This window comes from Agelaius phoeniceus, chromosome 3 (assembly GCF_051311805.1).
Source record: "Agelaius phoeniceus isolate bAgePho1 chromosome 3, bAgePho1.hap1, whole genome shotgun sequence".
NCBI lineage: Eukaryota > Metazoa > Chordata > Aves > Passeriformes > Icteridae > Agelaius > Agelaius phoeniceus.
Genome location: NC_135267.1, coordinates 19579203 through 19602137, shown reverse-complemented (window position 1 = coordinate 19602137; position 22935 = coordinate 19579203). Strand labels below are relative to the sequence as shown.

At 43.2% G+C, this 22935-nt stretch overlaps 1 protein-coding gene across 1 annotated transcript in view; it reads left to right on the top strand.

The window, feature by feature from the left end:
• The first annotated feature begins 14031 nt into the window (after positions 1-14031).
• The window catches only part of LOC143693538 (uncharacterized), a 40586-nt gene continuing 31682 nt past the window's right edge, over positions 14032-22935 (top strand). The window contains exons 1-3 of the mRNA XM_077175092.1: positions 14032-14054; positions 14638-15418; positions 22767-22878. Of these exons, the coding sequence (XP_077031207.1) occupies positions 14032-14054; positions 14638-15418; positions 22767-22853 (891 nt within the window). The 3' untranslated portion in view covers positions 22854-22878. The remainder of the gene's footprint in view (positions 14055-14637; positions 15419-22766; positions 22879-22935) is intronic.

The window sequence follows — 22935 nt, the reverse complement described above, 5'->3', positions numbered from 1 at the left end:
TAGTTTGCGCCACAGTTCAAATGATGTCAGCTTAGGCAAAGCACCAGTCCAGGCATTCAGGGCTATATGCTTCTCTCCCAGGTAGCTGACCAGCACTCAGTAAAGGTATGTGATTTCCTCACCTGATCTAGATAGCAGGGAGACCTATTATAGGATAGTGTTCCTCTCCCTCCTAAGGGGGAATGGCAGCAAATGGTCAGGGATGTGGTAGACCTATTTTCAAAGAAGCTTGAGAGCTGGGGATGGAAGAGTTTTCCTCTCTCTCTTGCTTTAGCCCTTTCAGTTATGTTCTTTAGCTAGAACAGGGTGAGACTTTGTTGCAGATGATGTAAGAGGTTGCTGGTGTTGCACGGGACTCCCTAATGTTTTAATATGCTTACATGTTGTCTGACCTTTGTGAACATTGAGAAACCACCCTTTATAAGGGCTTTAACATTTAACAGCTTTTATAAATGTAGTTGCAAGATGCTGAACTTAGGGGGGATACCAACAGCAGGACAGGAAGCTGTGTGCCCCTGCTGTGCACTGCTGCTGGAAATGAGCCTCTAATCCAAATGGCTGTGACCTGGATATCAAAGAAAGAAAATTAGAGGTTTGTTGCCAAGAAACTGGGTGTCCTTGGCATCTACCAAAGCAGAAACAGTTTTAATTATCTAATTAAAGTGGGGCATCCTATTATTTTATATCATTTAGAAAGCCAGTTGTGGATGTTGTCCTGTTGCTTTCTTAGTACTCTGTAGAAAGGGTCCCTGACATGCACAGATAGCTGTGATGGGTCTACATATAAAGCAAAGATGTTAACAAAAGCACCAGGGTGGTGACCACTGACTTTGTGCACATACTGTTAGTTCTGCGTAGGTTTTGCTTCATAATTTTTGCAAGTTACAAATAATCAAAACTTGTTCTGTAGGACACCAGCATTTTGAAACTTAATTTTTTTCAGTGCTCTACTTTGTCCTACATTTTAGTTCTTTGTCTCTGGGGTGGTTTTCATTGACTTTGAAATCTAACTTGGCAAAGTTTAATGGTACTCACTGTTGTGCTTGTTTCTCTTCTGGTCTGCTTTTCCTTTGATATGCTCTGATAAATATTTGCTGTGGGACAGATTTCAATCTCAGTTACGTCAGTATAAATGAAAAGCAAAAAGCACAGTCACTGAAGTCTGTGATTATGCTAAAGGAAGTGAAATCAGTCATGGGCTCTCCTGTCCAAAGTCAGTAGCTCTGTATTGAAACAGCCTTTGCTAATGAGGGAGAAAAGAGAGAGGACACAGAGCCTGCTGCAGGGAGTCACTGCCTGGAACAGGACTCTGGTCTCTAGCAGTTTCAGGGTAAAGATGGTGCCCAGGGAAATGGTTAAATATGCATAATGAGAAATAAATAAGTGTCAAATGATTCACATGAAAGAGTCTTAAGAGCACACAGGGTGAGCAGAGAGTCATTTTGTTTTAGATGTGTAAACCACAAAGGACGGGAATCTCATTTTCCTTTCCACCGCACTCCTGCACTTGGTTTACTGGGGGCATGTAGATACCCTGCAACCTCTGTATAATTGAGTTTTGCCAGACCTGGTCATGTGCTATAACTTCAATTATTTTTTAAATTTACATTTTTTAAATTCTTGCCTTATGGCCTTTAAAATTCTCCTTGCTTGGAATGAGGCCGTTTTCTTGTGGTTCCTCCCTAAGTTCTTTTCTGCTGAGGACAGGATGGGTTACGATGCGGTCTGCGTGGGCTTTAGCCCTCCAGCCCTGCACTTTTGACCCTTTCCTGCTAGGGCTTTACTACAACTTAAGCTATGTAAATGCACGGTAGCATGCAGCTTATTAAATACTCAGCCTCTTGCAGACTTAATGGCTCTGCCGGGTGCTGCCTGCTTAGCGGCATAGCAGGCTGTGTGCTTAGCAACCCGGCTGCCCGAGCGCATCGCCCCCGTGCACTGCCTTCCCCGCTGCCTCAGCCCTGAACACTGCAAATGTTTCCAGCTTTGGCTGGACAAAACCTTGCCTAGGTTCTGGCCCAACTACCACCTACCAGCCACAGCCTGTGTGTTTTAACAGCATCATGAGGGCTGACTATGACAGGAGAAAAAACCCTGGGGTGTTAGAGGTGCTCAACCGCCTTCTGCAGGTAGTAATGGCTGTAAAACAAATACGCATGCCAGTAAATGTAGACCTGATTGTTTTAGCACTTGCTTTTCCTTAGAAATGTCAAAATTTAAAAAACTTGTAGTTTCAAGTACAATTCATAAACCTGTTCATTTTGGCTGGAAAAGTGCACCATTTGCTAGAATATGGGTGCTCTTGTCCTCTGTAGGTGGAACTAATTTCTTGCATGGAAGAGAGATACAGCCAGTAAATCTCTTCATTCCTACATTACAGAAGGTAATCTGTGGTGTCATTGGTTGGTTAATTTCTTTACTTGTTTTGTTGGTTTTATTTCTTAAAAGCTGAAGAAGATTATTGTGATTTTACTTATCTTTTATTTAACCTCAGATAACCATTCTGAGATCCTCAGACACAAGTGTAGCTCAGCTAAGCCTCCAGTAAGATGATCACTCAGAAATTACTATACTGGGGCAAATGAGTAGCAGGTTTTCAAGTATTTTAACCCAGGAGAAATCACAACTATTTTCTAGTCTTAATGCCTAAATGAACAGGCCATAGGTCCTTCTCTCTGTTATTTCTGCATTAAGCAAATAACTCCTGTCAAGATGTGGTCTATTCTGGCATGGTCAGACTGAAAATGAGGATGCTGTCTGGGAGGAAACATCTGAAAAAGGAGGGGGGGAAAGATGGAATCATGCCAGATGCCATTGTATCTTCTGGGCTGCCACAAGGCTGTGCTTCAAGCTTCTATGGGGCAAGGACATCTGCTAGAAAACAGACCTGAATTTTCAAATCCAAAGATACTTGGTATTTTCCTGGAGACAAACCTCCAGAAGTCCTGCATGTAATGGTAAGATTTATATAACAATTCAAAGAAGTATACAGAAGCTGTGAACTGATCTGTACAGCAATTCAGTGGAGTTTATTATATTTGAACTGTTTTATCTCTGGCGAGCATGCAGGGAGATTAAGCAACTACTCTGGAGCTACCAAATGCATCTGAGGTAGGGCCAAGATTAGAATATTGATTTCTGGCTTCCTGAGTCCCAGGCTCAGTTCACTACATTATGTTGTCTTTACAGATAACATTTAGACAAATAGATCTTGACATATCAGAAGCTCAGTAGCCTCTCAGTAAATTGAGCAGGGCTTTAGCTGTTCAGTTCCTGTGATTTGTGCATGCCTCACACTTGTTACCAGTAATGTCAGTGGCTATTGTATATTTACAGTGCAGCCCACTTGTATCCTGAGGCATTCTAGACTTCTTTTTTTTCTCAGAGTAGAAATAAGCCTAATTATGATGCATTTTCCGCATGTCAGATTGAGATTTATGAAAAAAAAAAAAAAATCAAAGAAATGTTGCTTCAGTCCTCTTTACAAAAATCCTCATATTTGTAGAGGTTTTCAGTCCTGACCAGGGGTAGCTTGTCACTCTTTCTAATTTCTTGACTAAGAAGTCAGAAAAATGGGAAAAGTTCTACATACCCAAAGTTCAAATCTAAGTACTTTTGAAATCACCACATTTCACAGATACTCAGTTCCTGATATCCAAATGCCAAAGAAAAGGCAACTATGTACTTGAAAGCTGAAATACATCCGACAGAGAGAATAACACAGGTATACTGGTATTAAAAATTTTTTGTCTGGGTATCCACAGAGGTGTAAGAATATTGCCATTGCTACAGACCAGGAAAACTTCCAAACTACACCTGAGCTTGCTGAGGTGTAGGCCAGAACCTTTTATTCCATTTCCAAACTCCAGGTATCCCATCTGCAGTTAACAAAGGACCCTGCTTACTCTCACAAAGCCTACTTGAAGTTTGACAGTCCTACAAAAGCTGTACTGGTGTTTCAAACACATCAAGTTGTCTAATAGTCTTCTCCACCCTTCTTTGTTACTTGATGCAGCAGCACAATGTCATTTGTCAGAGCACCAAAACTGGAGACATGCTGAATATGTGAATACCAAGGAAGTGGTTTCCTTAGCAATAACAGGCATGTGAAAGTCAAAACTTCCTTTCCTCCTCATGTGACCTTTTTGAAAGCAATTCAGCCTAGGGACAATAGGAGTGAATTCCAAACACCCGCAGTGTTCTGGCATGGCTCGGCAAGGATCTGCTAAATGGCAAATTTATCTTACCTATTTATGAAGGTAAAATCATAGTTCTCTTTAGAAGTTTTTCTCTAGGAATTCTGTGTGGTTTTGTACAGGAAAGTGCTTCTTGAAAGCAGAATTACCTAATGCCACATAAATATATAGAATATATGTAATCTTCTTGCTATTGTGGATCAAAATTTTGTTATGCATAAAATCCAAAATCCTTTTGGTTGTCAGGAAATAAAAGCATGGAACTTCTTACCAGCTCATTATAATAGCTGGACTTCTCTGATGACATCTTGCCCATTTTATTTAAGGTGAAAATCAACACTCCTAAGGAAAAAAAAGGAGAAAGGGAGATGATTTATAAAGGCAAATAAAAGGAAGATGACATTCATTTCATCCATCCTGCACACAAGAGCAGTATCAGTCCTCTGTTGCTATTCTTATCGTATTTAGTACAGGCTTTTCTCATCCCTGAGGAGACAGCAGTGATAGCCAGAGTGCTTGCACAAAGCTGCCTGTCCAAGAATCCTGAGGTATTTTCTAAAAGTAGCTACTAAATTTAAACCTGAGCTGTCTACTGAGTTAGGGAACTACGCTCTCATTTTCTTGAGCTGGAGAGGTGACACGGCAGGTAGCTGTCAGAAGGTCAGAGAAAATTCCTGTTGGAGCTGGAAATGGTCACTCAGCATACTTTCTGTGTTATAATGTGTGACAGATTGTCTTGGATTTCAGAAAGTCAAGGAAAGTGCTGGTATTAGAGTTCTCCCCAGATTCAGTATTGCTGGATCACCCATACACATCCTGTTAACTTGCTGCCCACTAATGGGGTCTGTATTCAAGTCCATGGTGATTCACAGATAAGGATTTAGGCCTCAAGGACCACTGATTCTCACCTCACTTTTAGTCACACATGCTGTGGTTTCCTTGGTTTTCTCCGCCACTTTCAGCCTTTGGTTTTAAACTCTAGAGCATAAGTTTTCAAAAATGAAAAATGCAATGTGAGTAGCTGAGTTTGGAGCTGGTCCCATCAGGCAGGAGAAGATATTTGACAGGAGACAGTTCCTCTGCAGCTTTTTGTGAATCTGAGAAAGAGATGTGCTGTGGATTTGGAGCCTTAATGTCTGGAGGAAAACAGGCAAGCCATCTGCTCCCACAGGTGCTGGCGCATCGGTGCTTTGTGCCGGCTCCTCCAAGGCAAAACGTATTGTCTAGCCAAGCATTCATGTCCAACAGAGTGTGTAAGTACCTGTGGTGAGTTGTTCTATGAAATCCCAATCCACTCTTGGCAAAATGTCACACCAAGCATGTCCATGTTTCATGCCAGGAGCTATTCAACTGCTCTGCAATATTCCTGTGGTTTCTGAAGGTGGACTGTCATGAGGATGCTTGAGGAAGGATGCAAATGGACTGCTCTCTGTACATGGCAGCAGCCTCCCTCCCTGATTCAGTGCCCAAGGGGGTGACATTCAAACCAGTTTTTGATAACACCCTCATAGCCAAAGTCAGACATGATCAGAAACAGGGGCAGCTGAAGCAAAACAAACACAACTGTGGGTGAACAACTGCAATGAGCCTTTCTGGATAGAGGACACCTGTTCCACACAGGGAACAAAGAGCAGGAAAGCCAGCCCTGTGCTTCCCATGGAGAGCAAGCGAGCAGCAGCTGGGTCATGGCTCCAGTGGCACCACGGAGGTGGTGCAACAGGGAGGGGCTTTCTGCCATCAGGAGGCTTAGCAAGTGATGCCATAAGCCCAAAGTACCACATTACTCAGGCTGTGTGAAGTCGGTACAGACTTGGAACAGCAGTGGTGGTGAAATCAAAGACAACTGACTGCTCCCAGACAGTGCCTTGACATAAGAAGGGAGTACTCAGAAAAGGGCTCCTGCATATTTTTCTGGTGTGGCAGAAAAGGATCAGAAAAAGGTGTAAGAGAAGCCCAGAAAATGCTCTCTAGCAGAGCAAAGGTGGCACAGAGTGGCCCACAAGTCTCCCTCCAATAGTAACTACATAGGCAGGGTGAAAGTCAATCTGGGCAATACCCTGGTGCCACAGCAACACCCAGTAAACTATTGCACTACCAAACTGCTGATTTTGATACATGTTACTGCCAAAATGAGTAATTCTGGACTTACTCAACTGTCTCCATGTTGGTGCTCTGCGTGCAGTGCTTTCCAAACTGCTGTCACCTTGGCCAGGGGTTAAGGACTGTGGCTGTCTCTGTGAAACTGGAAAGGCACGGTGAGATTCTGGGATGAAGCAGTGATAGCCAGATGAATGAAGGTGGGCACAGTGAAGTTGTAGTGGGCACAGGGTTCCTGGGAGCCCTGGGAGAACACAGCACACAGGAAGGGTGCTCCCCTCCCAGCTGAGTCACAGCAGAGTACAGGTCCCTCCAGCCTGCTCCACACTGGAGGATGTCTCTCTGGCCAGGCTGGGGGTTTAGAGAGGTGCAGACCAGCAAAGGGAAAAAAACAGCTTTGGCCAACACTTTGCCTCCCTCAGACAGCACCAGCCCACCACTATCCACGTGTCTTGCTGCCAGCACATGAAGAATTCAAATGAAATTCAAAGGCTAGAAGTCTGCCAGTGGGGAAGCAGCGCTGCACATTAACCACCCTGGATTACAGGAAGGAGCACAGACTGGTGCAAAAACAGAACAGCAGCAAAAAAAGTGAAAGACAGGAGAACTGTGCCTGGGGCCTGGGGGAGACTGGCACCAAGCTGCCTATGTCTGGTTACAGAGTAACCTGCTGGGGCTCAGGGAATTGTTTTCCTATCAAGGACAAATTTGAACATACAGGCTCAGTGCATTGTAATTACCCAACACAGAGCAGACTGCAAGATGTTTGTCTCATGCTGTGGGACCAGGCACTATTTACAGCAATCCCATAGTAATGTCATAGGATGATACTTTCAGCTACATTAATTAATAGGGTTTTCTTTATTCCTTTGTTCATGTTAAGACATGCTCTATTTCTTTCAATATGTCATTTAGCTCGATAAATTTAGTTGAAAAATTACTCAACGAATGTTTAAGCAAAGATTCTTTCAAAGTTTTTGTCCCTTTTGGAGAAAATCTGGCCAAACACCTTTCTGTTTCTTTGAAGGAGAATCATACAGTCAGGACCTGCCAGCTCCTCCTGTGTAATCCAGTTTTTCTTTTTCACTTAGTTTTTGAATGTTTCAGTTTTAGATTACTCCCATGGGTCATAATAAACCAAGATATAAAGAAAATATGTTCAACATATTTTGAGAAATAACAAGTTATATTCTTTACAGAAAATGTGGGCTGAGGCATACTATTAGGAACTTTTGTCATGTCCTTTAATCTCACTTAAGAAGGGCAGAGTTCAGCCATGCTGGTTTCTTTAGAGCATGTGCTGATAGGATTTAATTAATAAATCAGATTTCAGATTCTGTGACTACGACAAAATGTTTAGCAGCAAAGTCACTTTGACAGAGCTGCTTTTCAGTATATTATCCTTCTGGTGAAAGATCTCCCAGTGAATCCAGTATTTGTCTCAAATACTGAAGACAGCAATGACCTCCTATAAAAAGCACTGTCTGGTGGTCAGAGCTTGCCATAATTAAGTTACTGCTACAGCAGCTCATTTGCAACCTTGCAGAATAAAAACAATGTATTAAATCATTCATCTGATGGAAAAAAATGCAGATTTTATTCAAATTATATGTACTATGATGTTACTAGACTTCAGTTTTTGATGTGTGTGTTTTAACAAAACTGGCTTCTGGGAGATGGCAGTGCAAGCTAAGGCAGTGCTATATGCCTTAGTACAGCAATTTTCCAGCTATTCCAGCACAACAGAGCTGTCAGTTTAGTGCACTTTTGAAAATTGCAATGAAACGATTATGGCAATAATGAGAATCAAGCACATCATTCTGGAGCTGTTCCAGGTGAAATGCCCAGCAAAATGAAAAGTTGAGTGGCTGAGAATGAGGGCAGGATGCAGAGACAAGGGTGGGATGCAGAGATGAGGGCAGAATGCAGAAGCAGGGTGGGATGTGGAGGTGAGGGTAGGATGCGAAGATGAGGGCGGGATGAGCAGGTCTGGACAGACACACAGCTCAAATGAAAGGGCTCTTTCACCTAACACCAGTTGTAGCCTTTCTCTCAGCACAGACACACAACCTTGCCTCTTCAGGATGGATCTCTAGGCCCTTTAGTGTTTGAGAGCCATCAGATACCAGGACTAAATTAAAAAGCATCTCTGCAGGAAAGCAACAGTGTGCTCCAGAAATTTCCTGATTAGCTTGGACACATGCAATCACTCACAAAATCTATTTGCTGTTGCAGACAGCTGAAGGACACACAGAAATTCAGCATCTCTACTATTGCAACTACCAAGACCTGAAAAACTGGTTTGTTACCTATTCTACAGGTGTAACAGGGAGGATATCATCTCCTATCTGTGGTTTCACTTGTTCCCAGTGCTTGTCACTTGATCAGGCAGATTTGTCCCTATTTCTGGTTCATTCTTCCTTTGTTCCAATCTGTTTCACAGGCAGCATTGTTTTGCATCAGCAGATCTCCAAGAGCTTTACAAAATGAAAATAAATTGAAGGAATGAGGTAGATTTGGGGCAGTTGGCAGGCGCAGGTGATTAGGGAAGCACTGTTGATCAATGGATCACCCTTGAGAGGAGCAGATGGAAGAGCTGTCACCTGAAAACAGTGTGGCAGGTTCTGGAGTGACAGCCAAGTTCCCTGGATCCTCTGTGGCTGCCACTACTGCTGAAACCCACTGAGCAGACCTGTTCTTATGCTGGTCCTCCTACCAAGAATAAGCTACTGCTAAAACCAAACAAATGCTGCTTCAAGCAAGTGTGATTTCTGTGGGTAGCCTAAACATTTCAGCCCTAGTGTGCCAATGCCATGATGCTTTGGGGGTTTCCTCCTCTAATTTTCAAAGAAACTTAAAAGCTATATTAAAAGAAAGCCACCCAATCAAACACTCGTTTTAATGTAAGAATCACAGTTATGCTCTTAATTCTTTGTCCCTGCATGATACAACCTTTAACTACACTCCACCAGCTAGTTTTAATAAAAATGCTGATGTTTACTTTTCTTTGTAATTTACCATGAATGAATCATTAGTGACATGTTCTATGATTTAATATTACCAAAGTAACAATGTGATAAAATATTTGGCATTACTTGTTTGCTCCTTATACTGTGTTACTGTACAAATGTTTCAGTGAACAGCACAGAAAGCCTGAAGCTTGAAAGTATCTTTTGAGGGAAAAAAAAAAGACTTCTAGCCAATGAGAAAAATTATCTCAGAAAAAAAGCAAAGAATATGGATTAATTACTTTGCTTTCTTGTCCCACACATTCTGCTAGAGAAGAGGAGCCTTGAGAAACTCATATGATAGTAGCAGCTTGTCTTGCAAACCAAAATTGTTAGTTCATGCTGTTTGATGGCATCTCCCCAATGTACACAGGGCCCTGATCCTGACAAGCTCATGCACAGTGTGTCTGTTCATGTTACACACATTTACCACCACAGAACTGTCCAAAATGAGTAACTCGTAACTCCTCCAATACAGTATTTCATGTTCTCCCCTCTCTTGTTTCTAGAGGTATTCACCCCTACTCCAAATTTTAATTTGTTAGGGAATTATACATTTCATAATTTCTGGTCTGTTCCTGGTGGAAGATGTGAAGAGCTACGGACATTTACTGTTCTCTTAAAGTATTACAAATATAAATTGCTTTAAATTTAAATAATTATGTAATGTCTTGTACCAGGAGAACTGGTTTTTTTGTCTCCAAAGACATTTGTTAGAAATATTTATAATTGTAATTGTTTGCCCCTAACTACTAGACTTTTTTTTTTGCTTTTTGCTAATATCAAGTAACTAACTAAATAGTCCTGTTGTCTTTAGCAAGACAGCTTAAGGAGAAAATTCCTTTGATACCAGAAGGGCGAAACCAGGCCCTTTGTTCTTTAAACAAAGATTCAAAGTCATGTTGCCCTTATTGTTGGCCTTCAGTACTAAAGATTTTTCTCATGCCTGGCTTCACTTTGACTTCATGGCTAAGGTTTCAGCTAGTGATGCTATCAGACAGTAGCAGAACACAATTCAAAACAGCTTCTGGAAAAATCCCTGCAATCTTCCAAAGCTACTAGGTTAGGGTAAAAGAAGAGCTGGGACACCACCTACTGTGAAGCAAACACATGCATGGAAGCTCTGTGGCACATATCTGTACTTTGATTTGCTCATTATTCTTTAGGGTTTTGTTGTTTCAAATGTAAGTTGCAAATGGTTTGGTAACAAGGCTTGTAAAAAAGATAGAGCTTCTGCATCTTTTGAAAATTTGCCACGGTATTTTATTATTTTATTTTATTTTATTTTATTTTATTTTATTTTATTTTATTTTATTTTATTTTATTTTATTTTATTTTATTTCATTTCATTTCATTTCATTTCATTTCATTTTATTTTACTTCAACCACAGCATTTCTCTGGAATTAACTATTGCACTGTCCCATGAAGGCCACCAGAAATGATAAGCATATGCTGTCATGGTCAATACATCACATCTAGTCATTTTCTTAGGGAACTCAGGTATTTTTTGTTAGCATATGCCTCTTCTACTATGCTATATTGAGGTAAACTGTGGTATTAATAACTATGGAGAGAGAGGAGAGTAACTGGTAATAGGAGGGATATATATCATAGGCATCTTTGTGAGGCACTAAATTGAACCTTATGAGTCCAGATTAATATCTTTTATAGCTGAGATCTGAAGTCTAAAAATCACCTTTGTTTAAATTGTAAAATATTATTTTCTAAGTACTTTCTAATCTATGTTAATTTTACTTTGAAATTCAGATGCAAGACAATATTCCAGTTACTCTGATCCTGTGTTTTGAAGGTTAAAGACTACATGCCTCTCCCTAATTGTATCTCACCAAGTGCATGACAGAAGTACTGAATTGGACATCTGCTACTGTCCTCTTTACCACAGAGGCCACTTTAAAAAGCTGTCTGCTGTGCTTTCAAAGAAACCCATTGCTGTGTTCCAGCACTGAAGACAATAGTGGAGGGCAAAGATGTAACCTCTCTGATCCAAATGTTATATATTCACATTACATCTCCTGCAGATGAAAAACCTTTTTACAATGAGGAAGAAAATGAATTTTGGAACAGTGTATTTTTTTGACTTATTGTTGCAGTCAGAAATGAAGTGGCAGAACTGCCCAGTCTTATTATTATTCATTAGGCAGATTCATTATGGTTGTATCTATGAGCCAACCCACATCAAATCCTCTTGTGCTAGACATTATAAAACCAAGAGCTCTTCTGAAAGTTGGACTATGCAGAAAATAATTTTGTACTGCTGAAATGTGTTGCTTGGAGGGGTGCCTAGCTTCATCACTTTTTTAGTACAAATATTTTTAGAGTAAGAAAAATGGTGTAATATTAATTTCACTCAAAACCTCAGATTACATAGGCCATGCTACACAGAAACAAAACATCAGCCAGAATGTGTTGTTTGTTTGTGACTGGGAAAAGCCAGATAAGAGGTAGAGACAAGTCAGAGCTGCAAGGGAAGGGTGGAGTATGTTGACTGAGGGAAACATGAGGAATCAGTCTTTCTGATAGAAAATAGACTGGAAGAATGCTAGGAGTACTGAACAAATATTGGAAAAGGTATGTTCTTCCTTAAGGAAGCAGAACTTTGTCACTACTGCTCCCAACTCTACCCTTGACTTGGTTTTCTGGTGTAAATAATATGTGAGACCATGAATATTGGTTCAAAAGGTATGTTAGGCACATTTTTTCTGTTTGGATCAGAAGAGGCAAGAAGATATTACTGGTTTTGCCCATAATGTTGCAGTGCGTTTGTCCTTCATTAAAAAATAAAATTAAATGTGCTTTTTCTTCCTTCCAGCCTCCTATCCAGCAGCTCCACTGCAAATCAGATGCCATGTTAGGGTAGGTACCTCTTCTTTCCAAATGCCTTGTTTAATCTCCTCCTTCCCTTCTGTTCAGTTTCTTTTACAGTACAATAAACCCTGGGCTTTGTCCACCAGTCTCTGTGTGTATATATTAGATCCTCAACCTTATTTGTATCTATGATGACCTCTGGGGAGAACATATCACCACTTTTTCATCTCACTACAGCAGAGAAAGTGAGTAAAACACAGTTGTCTTTGAGCAATGGATTTGATGAGGTGGTTATCTTGGTAATTAAAAAACCCCAACCCCCTCCACCCCAAGAACTCTGATTGGCTTCTGCATTAATCACTACAGAGCACCATTGACTTACCATGTTTGTGAGAGACATGCCCCTTACAAAATAGACACAATTCTTTTCTATCTCAAAGAACATTTCATTTGGTAGTCTAATAGCTTTCACTCACAGATATGACATTAATAAGCCATGAGTGAAAAAAGGTAATAAACATGGGCCTGCACATCTTAAATATATGGCTGAATTTTGTTTACCAATCTACTTTAAGTGTAAACCAGTAATATTCAGGGCTGTTAGCCCAACAAGACTGGGCTAACCTAGCCTTCTAATTGATCCATCTGGGTGTTAAAGGCTGGTGAGAGTTCACCTCTGATGGGGTTACCAGATGTCAGCCAAGCAGCAGTGCCCATGCCTGCCCTTAGTCCACGGCAGTAGTGAGATATGACACTGACATAACCCTCTTGCCCTGTAAAAGTGGCTTAGGATAATTTTTCTCACATTTGAAACTGTTTATGAAGAACATGGCTGATTACCCTGGGTCAGTCAGAGGTAGAGCATAAAGGCAATGCAAATCACTATGTATCTGCTGTGACCAGTGTCTTACTTCACCTGCATTTTGTGAAGCTGGGCTTTTGGAGGAAAAATCTGTGCACTGTGGATATGAGTGATTCCAAAGTTTTTGCCCTGTTCCACTGCTGAGATTTGGTTTAATCCTGAGGTAATTATTCCAGCAAAAATACTAGATGTCATTGGTCCTTCAGCATCCCTTACACCTTGTCCAACTTGAGCTGTGGGTTGTTGGGGGCAGGTTTACCCGTGATGAGACATTTGTAACAGAACGGCATGGCAAGGCTCTGCCCCTGTTCTCTGATGGAAATGCAAGCCTTGTAAACAGTAATAACACCTGAACCTCTGTGCTAAAATCTGCAGACACCAGAAAAGTACCAAATCAGATCAACAGATCAGATCTTGATTGAGAAACTGAAATGCAGCAAAAAAAAAAAAAAAATCTAAGCCCGGGCTCTGTTTTGAGATGCACAGATGCTTGCACACTGATCTTCATCTCTCAAGACTAAAGGCTGAGAAAGCAGGACCTACATGCCATGTACAGGAGAAAAATCCAAGTTAGTCAAATCTATTTTTGTTAATCATAATATTGATGAGTCTTCAATGGCCACAAGACACAGTGTGTGGCATACAAGCAGGAATTAACCTCTATTATTGTCATATCTATGGCGTGGGACTCCTACATGGCAATCAAAGGGCAAAAGGAGGAAGCCCACATGGGGTACCCACCAGTGAGCTTTTACTGCCAGCACTCATGATCAGCACCAACAACTGCAGACTCCTTGCCATTAGTCACTAAGGATTGAGAGCAAATATGAAAGGAGAACTACAATTAAATAGGTGCAAGGGGAAAGTGGGATAAAACGCAACAGGACTTTACCAAAGGTATGTTTTGTGAAGCAAACCCAGAACCCTCTGTGAGCAGAGGAAGGTTCCTGAATAAGGAGAAGGCAGGAGATCCAGCATGGCCAGACCTCAGTCAGCATTTGGTACATGATTTCACATAAAGCTGTTACACGTGTTGGTGAGATGCTGGAGGAAGTGTCCGTAAGGTGAGACAGGGGAAATTCAGATTAAATAATAGAAAAAGATTTTTCACTATTAGGGTGGTCAGGCGCTGGAATAGCTGCTCAGGGAATGGAGTCTCCATCCCTGGAGGTGCTCAAGAAGCGCCTGGTTGTGCCGCTGGGTGCTGTGGTTGAATGTTAGGGTGCGTGGTTTAGGGTTAGGGTGTGTGGTTGAGGGTTACAGCGGCAGTACCAGGTGGGGACGGCCGGAATGGGTGATCTCAAACCGCGGTAATTCCGTGACAGCCTTGGTGAGACACTGAGACCCCAAGGTGGCGGTTTTCACCTCTGAGTTATCAATACTATTCCTTCTGCTCACTTCTTGGGTATATAATGGAGTTGGTGTTCCCTGCAATCCAAAACTGACGTAAGGACGACTCAAGGGAGGCTTTTGGTCTCCATCATCTCCTCTCTCCGGACCCCAGCTGGGGACGTCACTCAGCTTCTTCTCAAGTGCTTTTTCCCTTCCACCCCTGCCGCTTCTCCGAACCAGCCTGCGGGCAGGCAGGCGAGGCAGGACAGGACAGGACAGGACAGGCCAGGCCGTGCCGTGCCGTGCCGTGCCGAGCCGAGCCGAGCCGAGGCGAGCCGCAGCGTGCCTTGCCGAGCCGTGCCGTGCGGTACCGAGCCGTGCCGTGCCTTGCCGAGCCGTGCCGTGCGGTACCAAGCCGTGCGGTGCCGAGCCCTGCGGTGCCGAGCCGAGCCGTTCCGAGCCGTTCCGTGCCGTGCCGCCGGGGCCCTCAGGGCCGCGCAGCCCAGTCCGAGCCCCGCGCGCTGCCCCCGCCGGCCGCCCCGCGCCGCGCGCCGCGCGGGGGAGGCGGGCCCGCTCGCTGCACCGCCCCATTGGCTCCGCGCGGGACTCTCCGCGCTCCCCGGCGCCCCATTGGCCGAGGCGCACCCTGCCCCGAGCCGATTGGCGGAGCGGGCCGGGATCCCCTCCGGCGGGGGGGCGGCGCTGGGGCGGGGGCGGCCGCTCGGTCACCTGCGGCCGGGGCGGCCCCGCTCCGCTCCGCCGGCCCCGCCGGGGCGGCCGCGGCGTCACCAGGAACGGCCGGGAAAAGCCGGAGAAACAAAGAACATGGCGAGGGGAGGAGGAGCTTACGCCGCCTCAACCGCTGGGAAGGGCGCTCCGGGGGCGTACAATGCCCGCCGCGGGGCGGGTTCGCTTCCCTCCGCCCCCTTTCCCCGCCCTTGTGGCCGGGCTGGCGGGGGGCTGGGGCGGAACGGAACGGAACGGGACGGGACGGGACGGGCTGAACTGGACTGGATTGGAGGTGGCCGTCGGGAGCGGGTCCGCTGTCTGCCGCAAGTTTCGCCCAGAGTGGGAAAGTTGTGCAGGATCCGTCCAGGTAAGGAGCGGGCGGGGGTCCCGGGACACCTGCGGGCCGGGCCGCGCTCCCGCTCCGCCCGCAGCTCCCGGCGCTCCGGCCGGGGCCGCAGGTGCGGCAGGACGGGCGGCCGTGCCCGGCGGGCCCCGCGGTGCCCGTGGGGCTTAGGCGGCCCCTGCCTCTGGAAACTTTTTAGGACCTTGGAGGGTTGTCCGCCCTGGTTGTCTCCCTGTCGGGGGAGAGCCGTCGCCGTGCGCTACCCCGCGGCACCTGGCCCAAAACCTGGCGGGACTGTCAGGGCCGGAGCGGGAGTCTCCGAAAAAACTCATCCTGAATTGCGTGGAGTTACAACCCTACCTGTGGAGAGGTGCCGGGACCGCTGTCCTTGTGAATAAAAACTCTCCAACCCATTTTCTCCTGGCGTCTGCACAGAGTGCGGCTCTCTGCTGGTTTTTCTCAACTCTCAAATTATTCTTTAGCTCTGGTCTTGAATAAATATTGCTCATGTCAGAATGATTATGGTACTGTTGAGAGGCCTTGGTCGGGATTTTAATTCTTTTACTTTGTACTTAGATGGAGACTTTGTTGGTTTTTTTTCCTTTTTTAAAAAACTTTGAAACGAACTAATGATTTGAGCATCCGGTTTGAGGGGTAACTTCAATGAATCGTACTAAGCGTTCAGCTTTTCAGCGTTTGTTTTACGATGTCTTGAGCTAGTTAGCTGAAGTTTGAATTTTCAGAAATGTGTAGAGATGAAGAGATAAATCACTGGGCTGCCTAAAGTCATGACTAATGCGTTCATAGTTGATTCAGTTACGGTCCCGTCCCCCCTATCCTCCCCCAGATTCACATCGAGGCAGCTCAATTGCATATCAAAAGCCTCTTCTCATTTTCATTTAGTAAGTTATTAGACTTTCAAACTGTTCTTGCTCCTTCTGACTTTGCTCACACCCCGAACAATTGAAATGAAATTTTGGGACAAGTGTCTCTGTGTACTTGCTTAGACACAAGTAATGAAGACAGCTTAGTGATAGAAATGCCAGGAGCACAAATAGCCATTATTTTCTATCAAAGGTTAATTAGTTATCATCTTTATATCTGCACATGTAAGTATAAGATGAGTAAAATTTTAAGGTGAAAGTGCACAGAAGCTCTGGAAGGTACTGTTACACATTGCCCCAGCTTAAGAAGAATATCTCTTTAAAATGTGTTGACATTTAATTGACCTTTGAAAGTTCATTCTGTTAATCATACTCAAAGCACTAAAACTATGGTTGACTGATCTGGTGCTCGTACATTCGGCCGTGCTCAGCATATAAATTCTGCAGCATAATTGCTACTTATTGAGCAAGAGTTTCTTTTCTTCTCTGAAAATGAGAAAGTTTTGCTTTGCCTCCGGCTGGGTGCTACGGGTAAAGTTGTGAATCCAAATGCTTTCCTGCCATCAGTTGTTGTGGCGGGTGTGGCCTCCAGCCAGGCAAGAAATTCCTTTGCTGAAACTGTGGTTTTTTCCTTCCTGAGGCCGCACATAGGGCAAGGTAACCTTGAAGGTTACTTCTGTATCTGCTTTGAGTCAAAACACAATAGGTCACTTTGCTTTTTGTGTTTTAAGCTCTTCTATATGCCAGCTGTTTGAATGGAGAAGGCTGAGTTTAAAAAGCTTGATTGCAGAAGATAACTCCCCTCTCCCCCTCAAAAACTTGGGTCTTAAAGTCAAACCTAATATACCCATGTTAATATGCATGCTACCCTTTTATGCCTGTTGTCCATAGCTTTGTTGTAACTCAGACTCATGCAGATACAGGGAATGGAAGCATTACTTATGAGCTCACTGTCAAAAGATCTGGGTAAATATTACTTTTTACTGGGCTCACTTTCTGGATAGATTTCCCAATGAGGCTAATAGTTTTTGTGTGTTGAGACCTCTTGTGTCATATAATGAATTTTTAAGTCTGTCTGTTGCCTTGTGAGAAATGAGGGAAATACTAAATGTTAAATGCAGTGTCAGTGATTCCTAATACATCATTAGCTCTTTGCTGTTACTATTGAAAACTAATTAATAGCTCTTAGTCATAAATCTACTTACAAAGTTAGAGACCTGGCATTGCTGTTGTAGTTTTCTAAGCTATTTTGTCAATGCTGCTTTTGTACTAGAATCCCCTTCCCTGAACTGTGAACTCAGATGTGATGTTCAAGGTGCATTTGGAGCTGCATAGCTGCCCTGACATTGTGTTTGTTGGTAGGAGCTGTTGAAGCCCACAGAGGGAGAGGTTGTCATCTGAGCAAGTATTTTTGTCAGGGCTGTGTCCACCAGCACACAAGTGCTTTGAATACTAAAAAGTGATCCTGTGGTTGAGTTTTGTTTATTTGAGTAGAATAGATACAAGTACCACACGTGATTCATTTTACTGATTCTTTGGAAAGCTGAGTGAAGATAAATGCGCCAAGGGCATGTCTGTACTTTCTGTACAGTTGACAAAAGGAGGAGGAAAAATATCCAGGGTAGCTTAAGGGCTGAAGTGTGCAGATGCCTAACCTGCAGCTGCCCTGATGCCCGTAGCCCAGAGTTGGCACCCACTCTGTGTGTGGGACTTGCAGGAAAAGGCCATGCAAGGTGCCCTCTGTCACCTCAGAGGACATCAATCAGAGCCTCAGGGACCAGCAGGACATGTAGAGAGAGATCTGCTCTTCAGCTTAGCTTTTATAGAGGCTTAAGTCTTAAGGGTCTAGCTAGGTGAACGTGTCAATCCATTTGTTATTTGCAGTTGCAAACACTGCCCTGGAATGAGATGCTTGAGCAGGGTCCCCTTTTCTAAAGGGGTCATCTTACTGATTTGTGGGAGTGATATGAATGTGGTGGCTCTCCTGGGTGGCAGAAGCTCCTGGACTGAGCTTCTCCTGTTGAAAGCAGTGGTCACAGCATGGATGCCATCACCACATGGGCACAGGCCTTCAAGTGGGGGAGTGAAAGCCAAGTTTTGAGTTGTGGCTGAGACAGGCCTGGAGGGGGATTTAAACCTGATCTCTTGTCCTAGTGTTTGTATTGTACAGAAAGGTTTCTGGTGCAACTGGTGTATTCCCAAACTCCTTATTTTATTGTTGGGATAAAGGACACACCTGGAAGTTTCACATTATTGCACTTCAGCAGTTGAGGAGTAGCAGGGTGAGCAGGGGATTTGAGAGCCACGTGGTGGTTTGGACGTGCAGTATTAATTCAGTCAGTGTTATGAAGGCTTCAGTTGGTACAAGTACCCACTGGCAGGAAGCTGTGTGCTTGGAGGGTAGTGGCAGCCAAGAACAGATGTTTAAAGTTTTAATAATATCTAAAACTTTATCAGGCACCTAAACCCTTGAGGGTTAAGAGGGAGAGAGTTATGAAGGTGGTGGTTGATGTTCTTTCTATCTGCATTCCTAGATTACTCTGAGGAGGATAATGTGAAGTCAGTCTCTGAAGATTATGGCATTGCGTGAAAGGAATGTAGCACTGGGCCATAAATTAACAGGAACAGGAAAAGCTCATTCTGAACTCCAGTTTATTAACTCAACCATTTGCATATGTAATCCTTTGCACCAAAAACTTGTACTGTATAAATATATCTTTTGCAATAGCAGCCTACTACAGCAAATTGATTTTTGTGCAGGAAAGTTTCCCCTTCTCTTTTATATTGAGATGTGTAGAAAATAAGTTTTATATTATTCTGTAAGACTGCTTCTGTCTATGACACTTCATGTTAAATAAAACACATGATAATATGTTCTTGATCAGTATTAGATCCACAGATGCTTTTCCTCTGTAACCATTTGCAATTTTAGAAGCATGTTTTAGAGTGCGTACATAGACAGGTTTGGTTGCATTTTAACGTACTCACTGGTCAAGGTGAGCCCAAGCCATCCAAATGTGACATGCCTGACATAATCCCAAGGGGATTAGTTGTTAAGACTTTTGAAAAATAAAGTCAGGTCTTGCTTCAGTGTTTTTCCTTAGTGACACATGTTCTAAATTAAAGCTTTTGCAGCAAGTTGATTATAAACTTTCTCTGAGTCTAAGCAACTGAGAGCTGTTCTTGGAGCTGTCAAGAGATGTACTCATAGCTCTAATTTTTAGCTGACTACTAAATCTATATTTATCCACCAGGGATTTTCCTCACTATTGACCATCAGAAAAGTGGGGATTTTTTTAATAGAAAAAGGTTTCATATATGTCCTGTTTCTTTTTCTGTTCCTTTTCTGTAATCTCTGGGCAGTTATGTCTGCTGTTGGGAGTAAAATGCACCCATACAAGCTGTTTGCATCTGTGGAAAGCTGTGTGGGGGCAACATTTAGAGTAACTCTTTGTGACTTATACTGTAAACTTTGGGGTGAAGGTGAGGAAGAAGGATAATTCTAAGTTCCCAATGCCTGAAGTTAATCAGTAGGGGTTTCTTTTCACTTTGTGCCCTCCTCCCACCAGTCATTTCTCACATGCAGCTCTATTTCAGCTGTTCCAGAAAGGGTCACTGCCTTCTCCTCTTGCAGAACTTTGTAGTGTGTGCATTCTTTGGCACGTCAGCATCGATTGCTGTACAGTAGTTTTTTGAGCACTTTGGAGCTTCCCCAGTGTCATAGCTAGGGCATTTATGCTGGTAAGCCCTCTCTTCTTGTGCTTCACTGGTCAGTCTAATGCTTTCTCCTTGCTTTGTAGGACTGAATTGTGCCTCTCTTTTAACTTGGTGGGCTTTCTTTTTTTGTCATGTGCTTATTAGTCTCTTGTAACTTCTGCTTCTGAAAAATTGGGAGGAAAGACCTTTTCACAGTGATGAGGAGAGAGATAACATTAACAAGAGTCAGGTTCATGGTCCTGTCAGTATGATGTCAGCATTTTATCTGATAGCTCAGAATGTTTAATTTCAAACTGTGGGAACAAGCAAGTGTTTAACTACAGATGTTCAGCCTCATTCTGTTCCCTCGTTTCACAAGCCTGGTCACACCCAAGAAAAGGGGAGGCTGTTGGAAATAAATGAAGAATGGGACTTGAGTAGGTGTATTGCCCCAGTCGGTATGTGTGCAAAGTTTAGTGCATTTGCTGCACGTGAACTCTAGTTTTGTTCTTTAAATATTGCTGTTATGTTTTTCATGGTGTTCTTAATAAAGTTGCTTTCTGCACACTTTTAGTGGATGTTTTGCTTCATGTAGTACCCAATAGCTCTCTTTCATCTAGAACTAATTTCTGGTAATGTTCAAGTACCTTTGGGATGAGAGTAATCAATGCATTGCACAACCTTGTGGGTAAGGATGTGTAAACTGAAGCCTTGCAGACTCTACTGCAACATCTAGGGCTTGGGCAGTTCACTGTGGAGCACATTAAATTGCAGTAGTGTTGTGGTCAGAGTCTGTATTTGTTTTGATCTAGGAGATCTAGGGAGATGAAGGACAAACATTTTAACATTGTGATTGTGCTAATTATTTTGAGAGTCTTTATGTCCCAGTTTTGTGTTTTAGTTCTAAATGAGGAAAGGAGGGATGACAAGTAAAAAATGGCCTTTCCTGTGTTGGCAGGGTGTCTGGGATGGGTGCAGTGTCCTACCTATAGGCAAGCAGAAATGATTCCTGCATTAAAAAACTGACCCTGAAATTGGAAATATGAGGGTAAACTTGTAAGATGTGAGTCACTGGGCTGGACTGGAGTTAAAGCCCCTGCTGTACTCTTGAGAAAAGTAGGGGTGTGACTTCAGCACAAATTACATGTCCCAAATAAAGGAAATAAGAAATGTGAGTTAGGAGGCAGTTTGCAAAATACAGGATGAAAGTATTCTAGAATTTCTTGGAGGGTGTTGGGGCAGAATTTTGTGTTTGAACATAGTTCTTGTCAGCCCAACATATGTCTGCTCCTCTGTGCAGGGATCTCAGGTATGTGCTCTAACTGTAATGTGTCCCCTGTGGCAGAGGCTTATCACTCCAGCTGTATTTTGCCTTTGAAATGAACAGTGCAGCTGAATGAGTTGTAAATGCTCTTGGTATTTTGTTCACACTGTTAAAGCTAAGTAAACGTTCTTTACTAAGCTTGGGATCTGTTACCTTCTGCTCCCTTGGACAATGCTTCTCCCATAAAACCATAAGAAGTTACTACCACTGGAGACTGGTTTCTGGTCTAATATATGCTCTTTATTCTTTTGCTAACCCAGTGCGTGGTCTTTGTATTTATCTGACATGGGAAGCCACAAAGTGAGTGGCTCTGCACTGGGAGGTGACCCAGCAATGCATAGTTAGGCGCAGTTTCAGGCCGGATGCTGCACGCTCGTGGAACAGCAGCTGGCACGGCTCTTGGCTCTTGGCTCTGCCAGCAAGGGGGGAGAAATGCTTTGAACCACCTGGGTGTCGCCCACTTCTGCCAGCTGATACCAAAAGAAGAGTCAAACATGTTGCATCTTCCTTTTGTGGCTAGTACTTAAAGTTTGCAGGCTTCACAGTGATTCCCTCATGACACTGAAATGGAGAAGAGTAAACAACACTGTACTGTTCACTGATGCTATAGCAGAACATAAATAGTGCTCATACTCCTCTTTAGCCTTCACTTGTTGCTGCAGCTGGTTGGTGGAGATGTGTTTATCAAAGGCACCTTTGTTTCAGGTGGCTGAAACATCCAGAATGGGTTCAGGTACAGGTGTCAGGAGTGCAAATTGATAAATAATATGTTTTGCATATATACATTTCAGTTAATACGTCCCACACTTCTTTTGCTTTGGTTGTGTGCTCGTAACTTAGATTTCAGAACTGTCATGTGTGTATTCTCCCTCTGCTTTAGGTTGGTATACTTTGGTTTTCCTTATTTTGTTTTTTCTATGTTCTTCTCAATCTCTGTTTCTTTGGGTTTTGCCTAATATTGTGGTTCTGTCTTGTGTATCTGTTTGCTCATCCATCTTCAGGGAGTTCTCTATGTCCTTCTTCCTCTAGAATGATTGTGTGAATATATTCTTCTCCATCTTAAAGGCTCTAGGGATTGTGCTTTTCTCAAATCATGTTAAATCTGAGATTGAGTATGTGGTTGGTTTTGGTTGTGTAATCTGTACATTTCTTAATATAATAAATGAGAAGTCATTATGCCTACCTCTGGTGGGAAATTTAAATTCTTCAGTGTTGTTTCTGAATACTTATGCTGCTTAGCAGTTAACCTTTATCTACATGAATTGAGAGACAGCTGCATTCAGCAGTAATGTGTCACTTTAAACACATTCCGGGTTTTAAATGACGGTACCAGAAATGGACACAGTTTTAATAATGGTTGTTAGAAGCTATCTGACTTCTTGCAGACAGTCCTAATAATAAGAACTGTGCAATCTGAACTGCTGAACTTCTGGAATTGCAATAATTTCTGTTCATGTATGTGATACAGATTCCTGGAAATCTGAGGAGCAGACTTTGGCGGACGAAGAATGTAATTCTTCCCAGAGGTGCGGGCATCTCTTATGAAGGGGACTGAAGTAGGATCAGCTGATATCCAAGAAGTAAGTTCTTGGGCTTTTTTTGCCAGATATTTTCCTAATGAGGTGCACTGTATTATT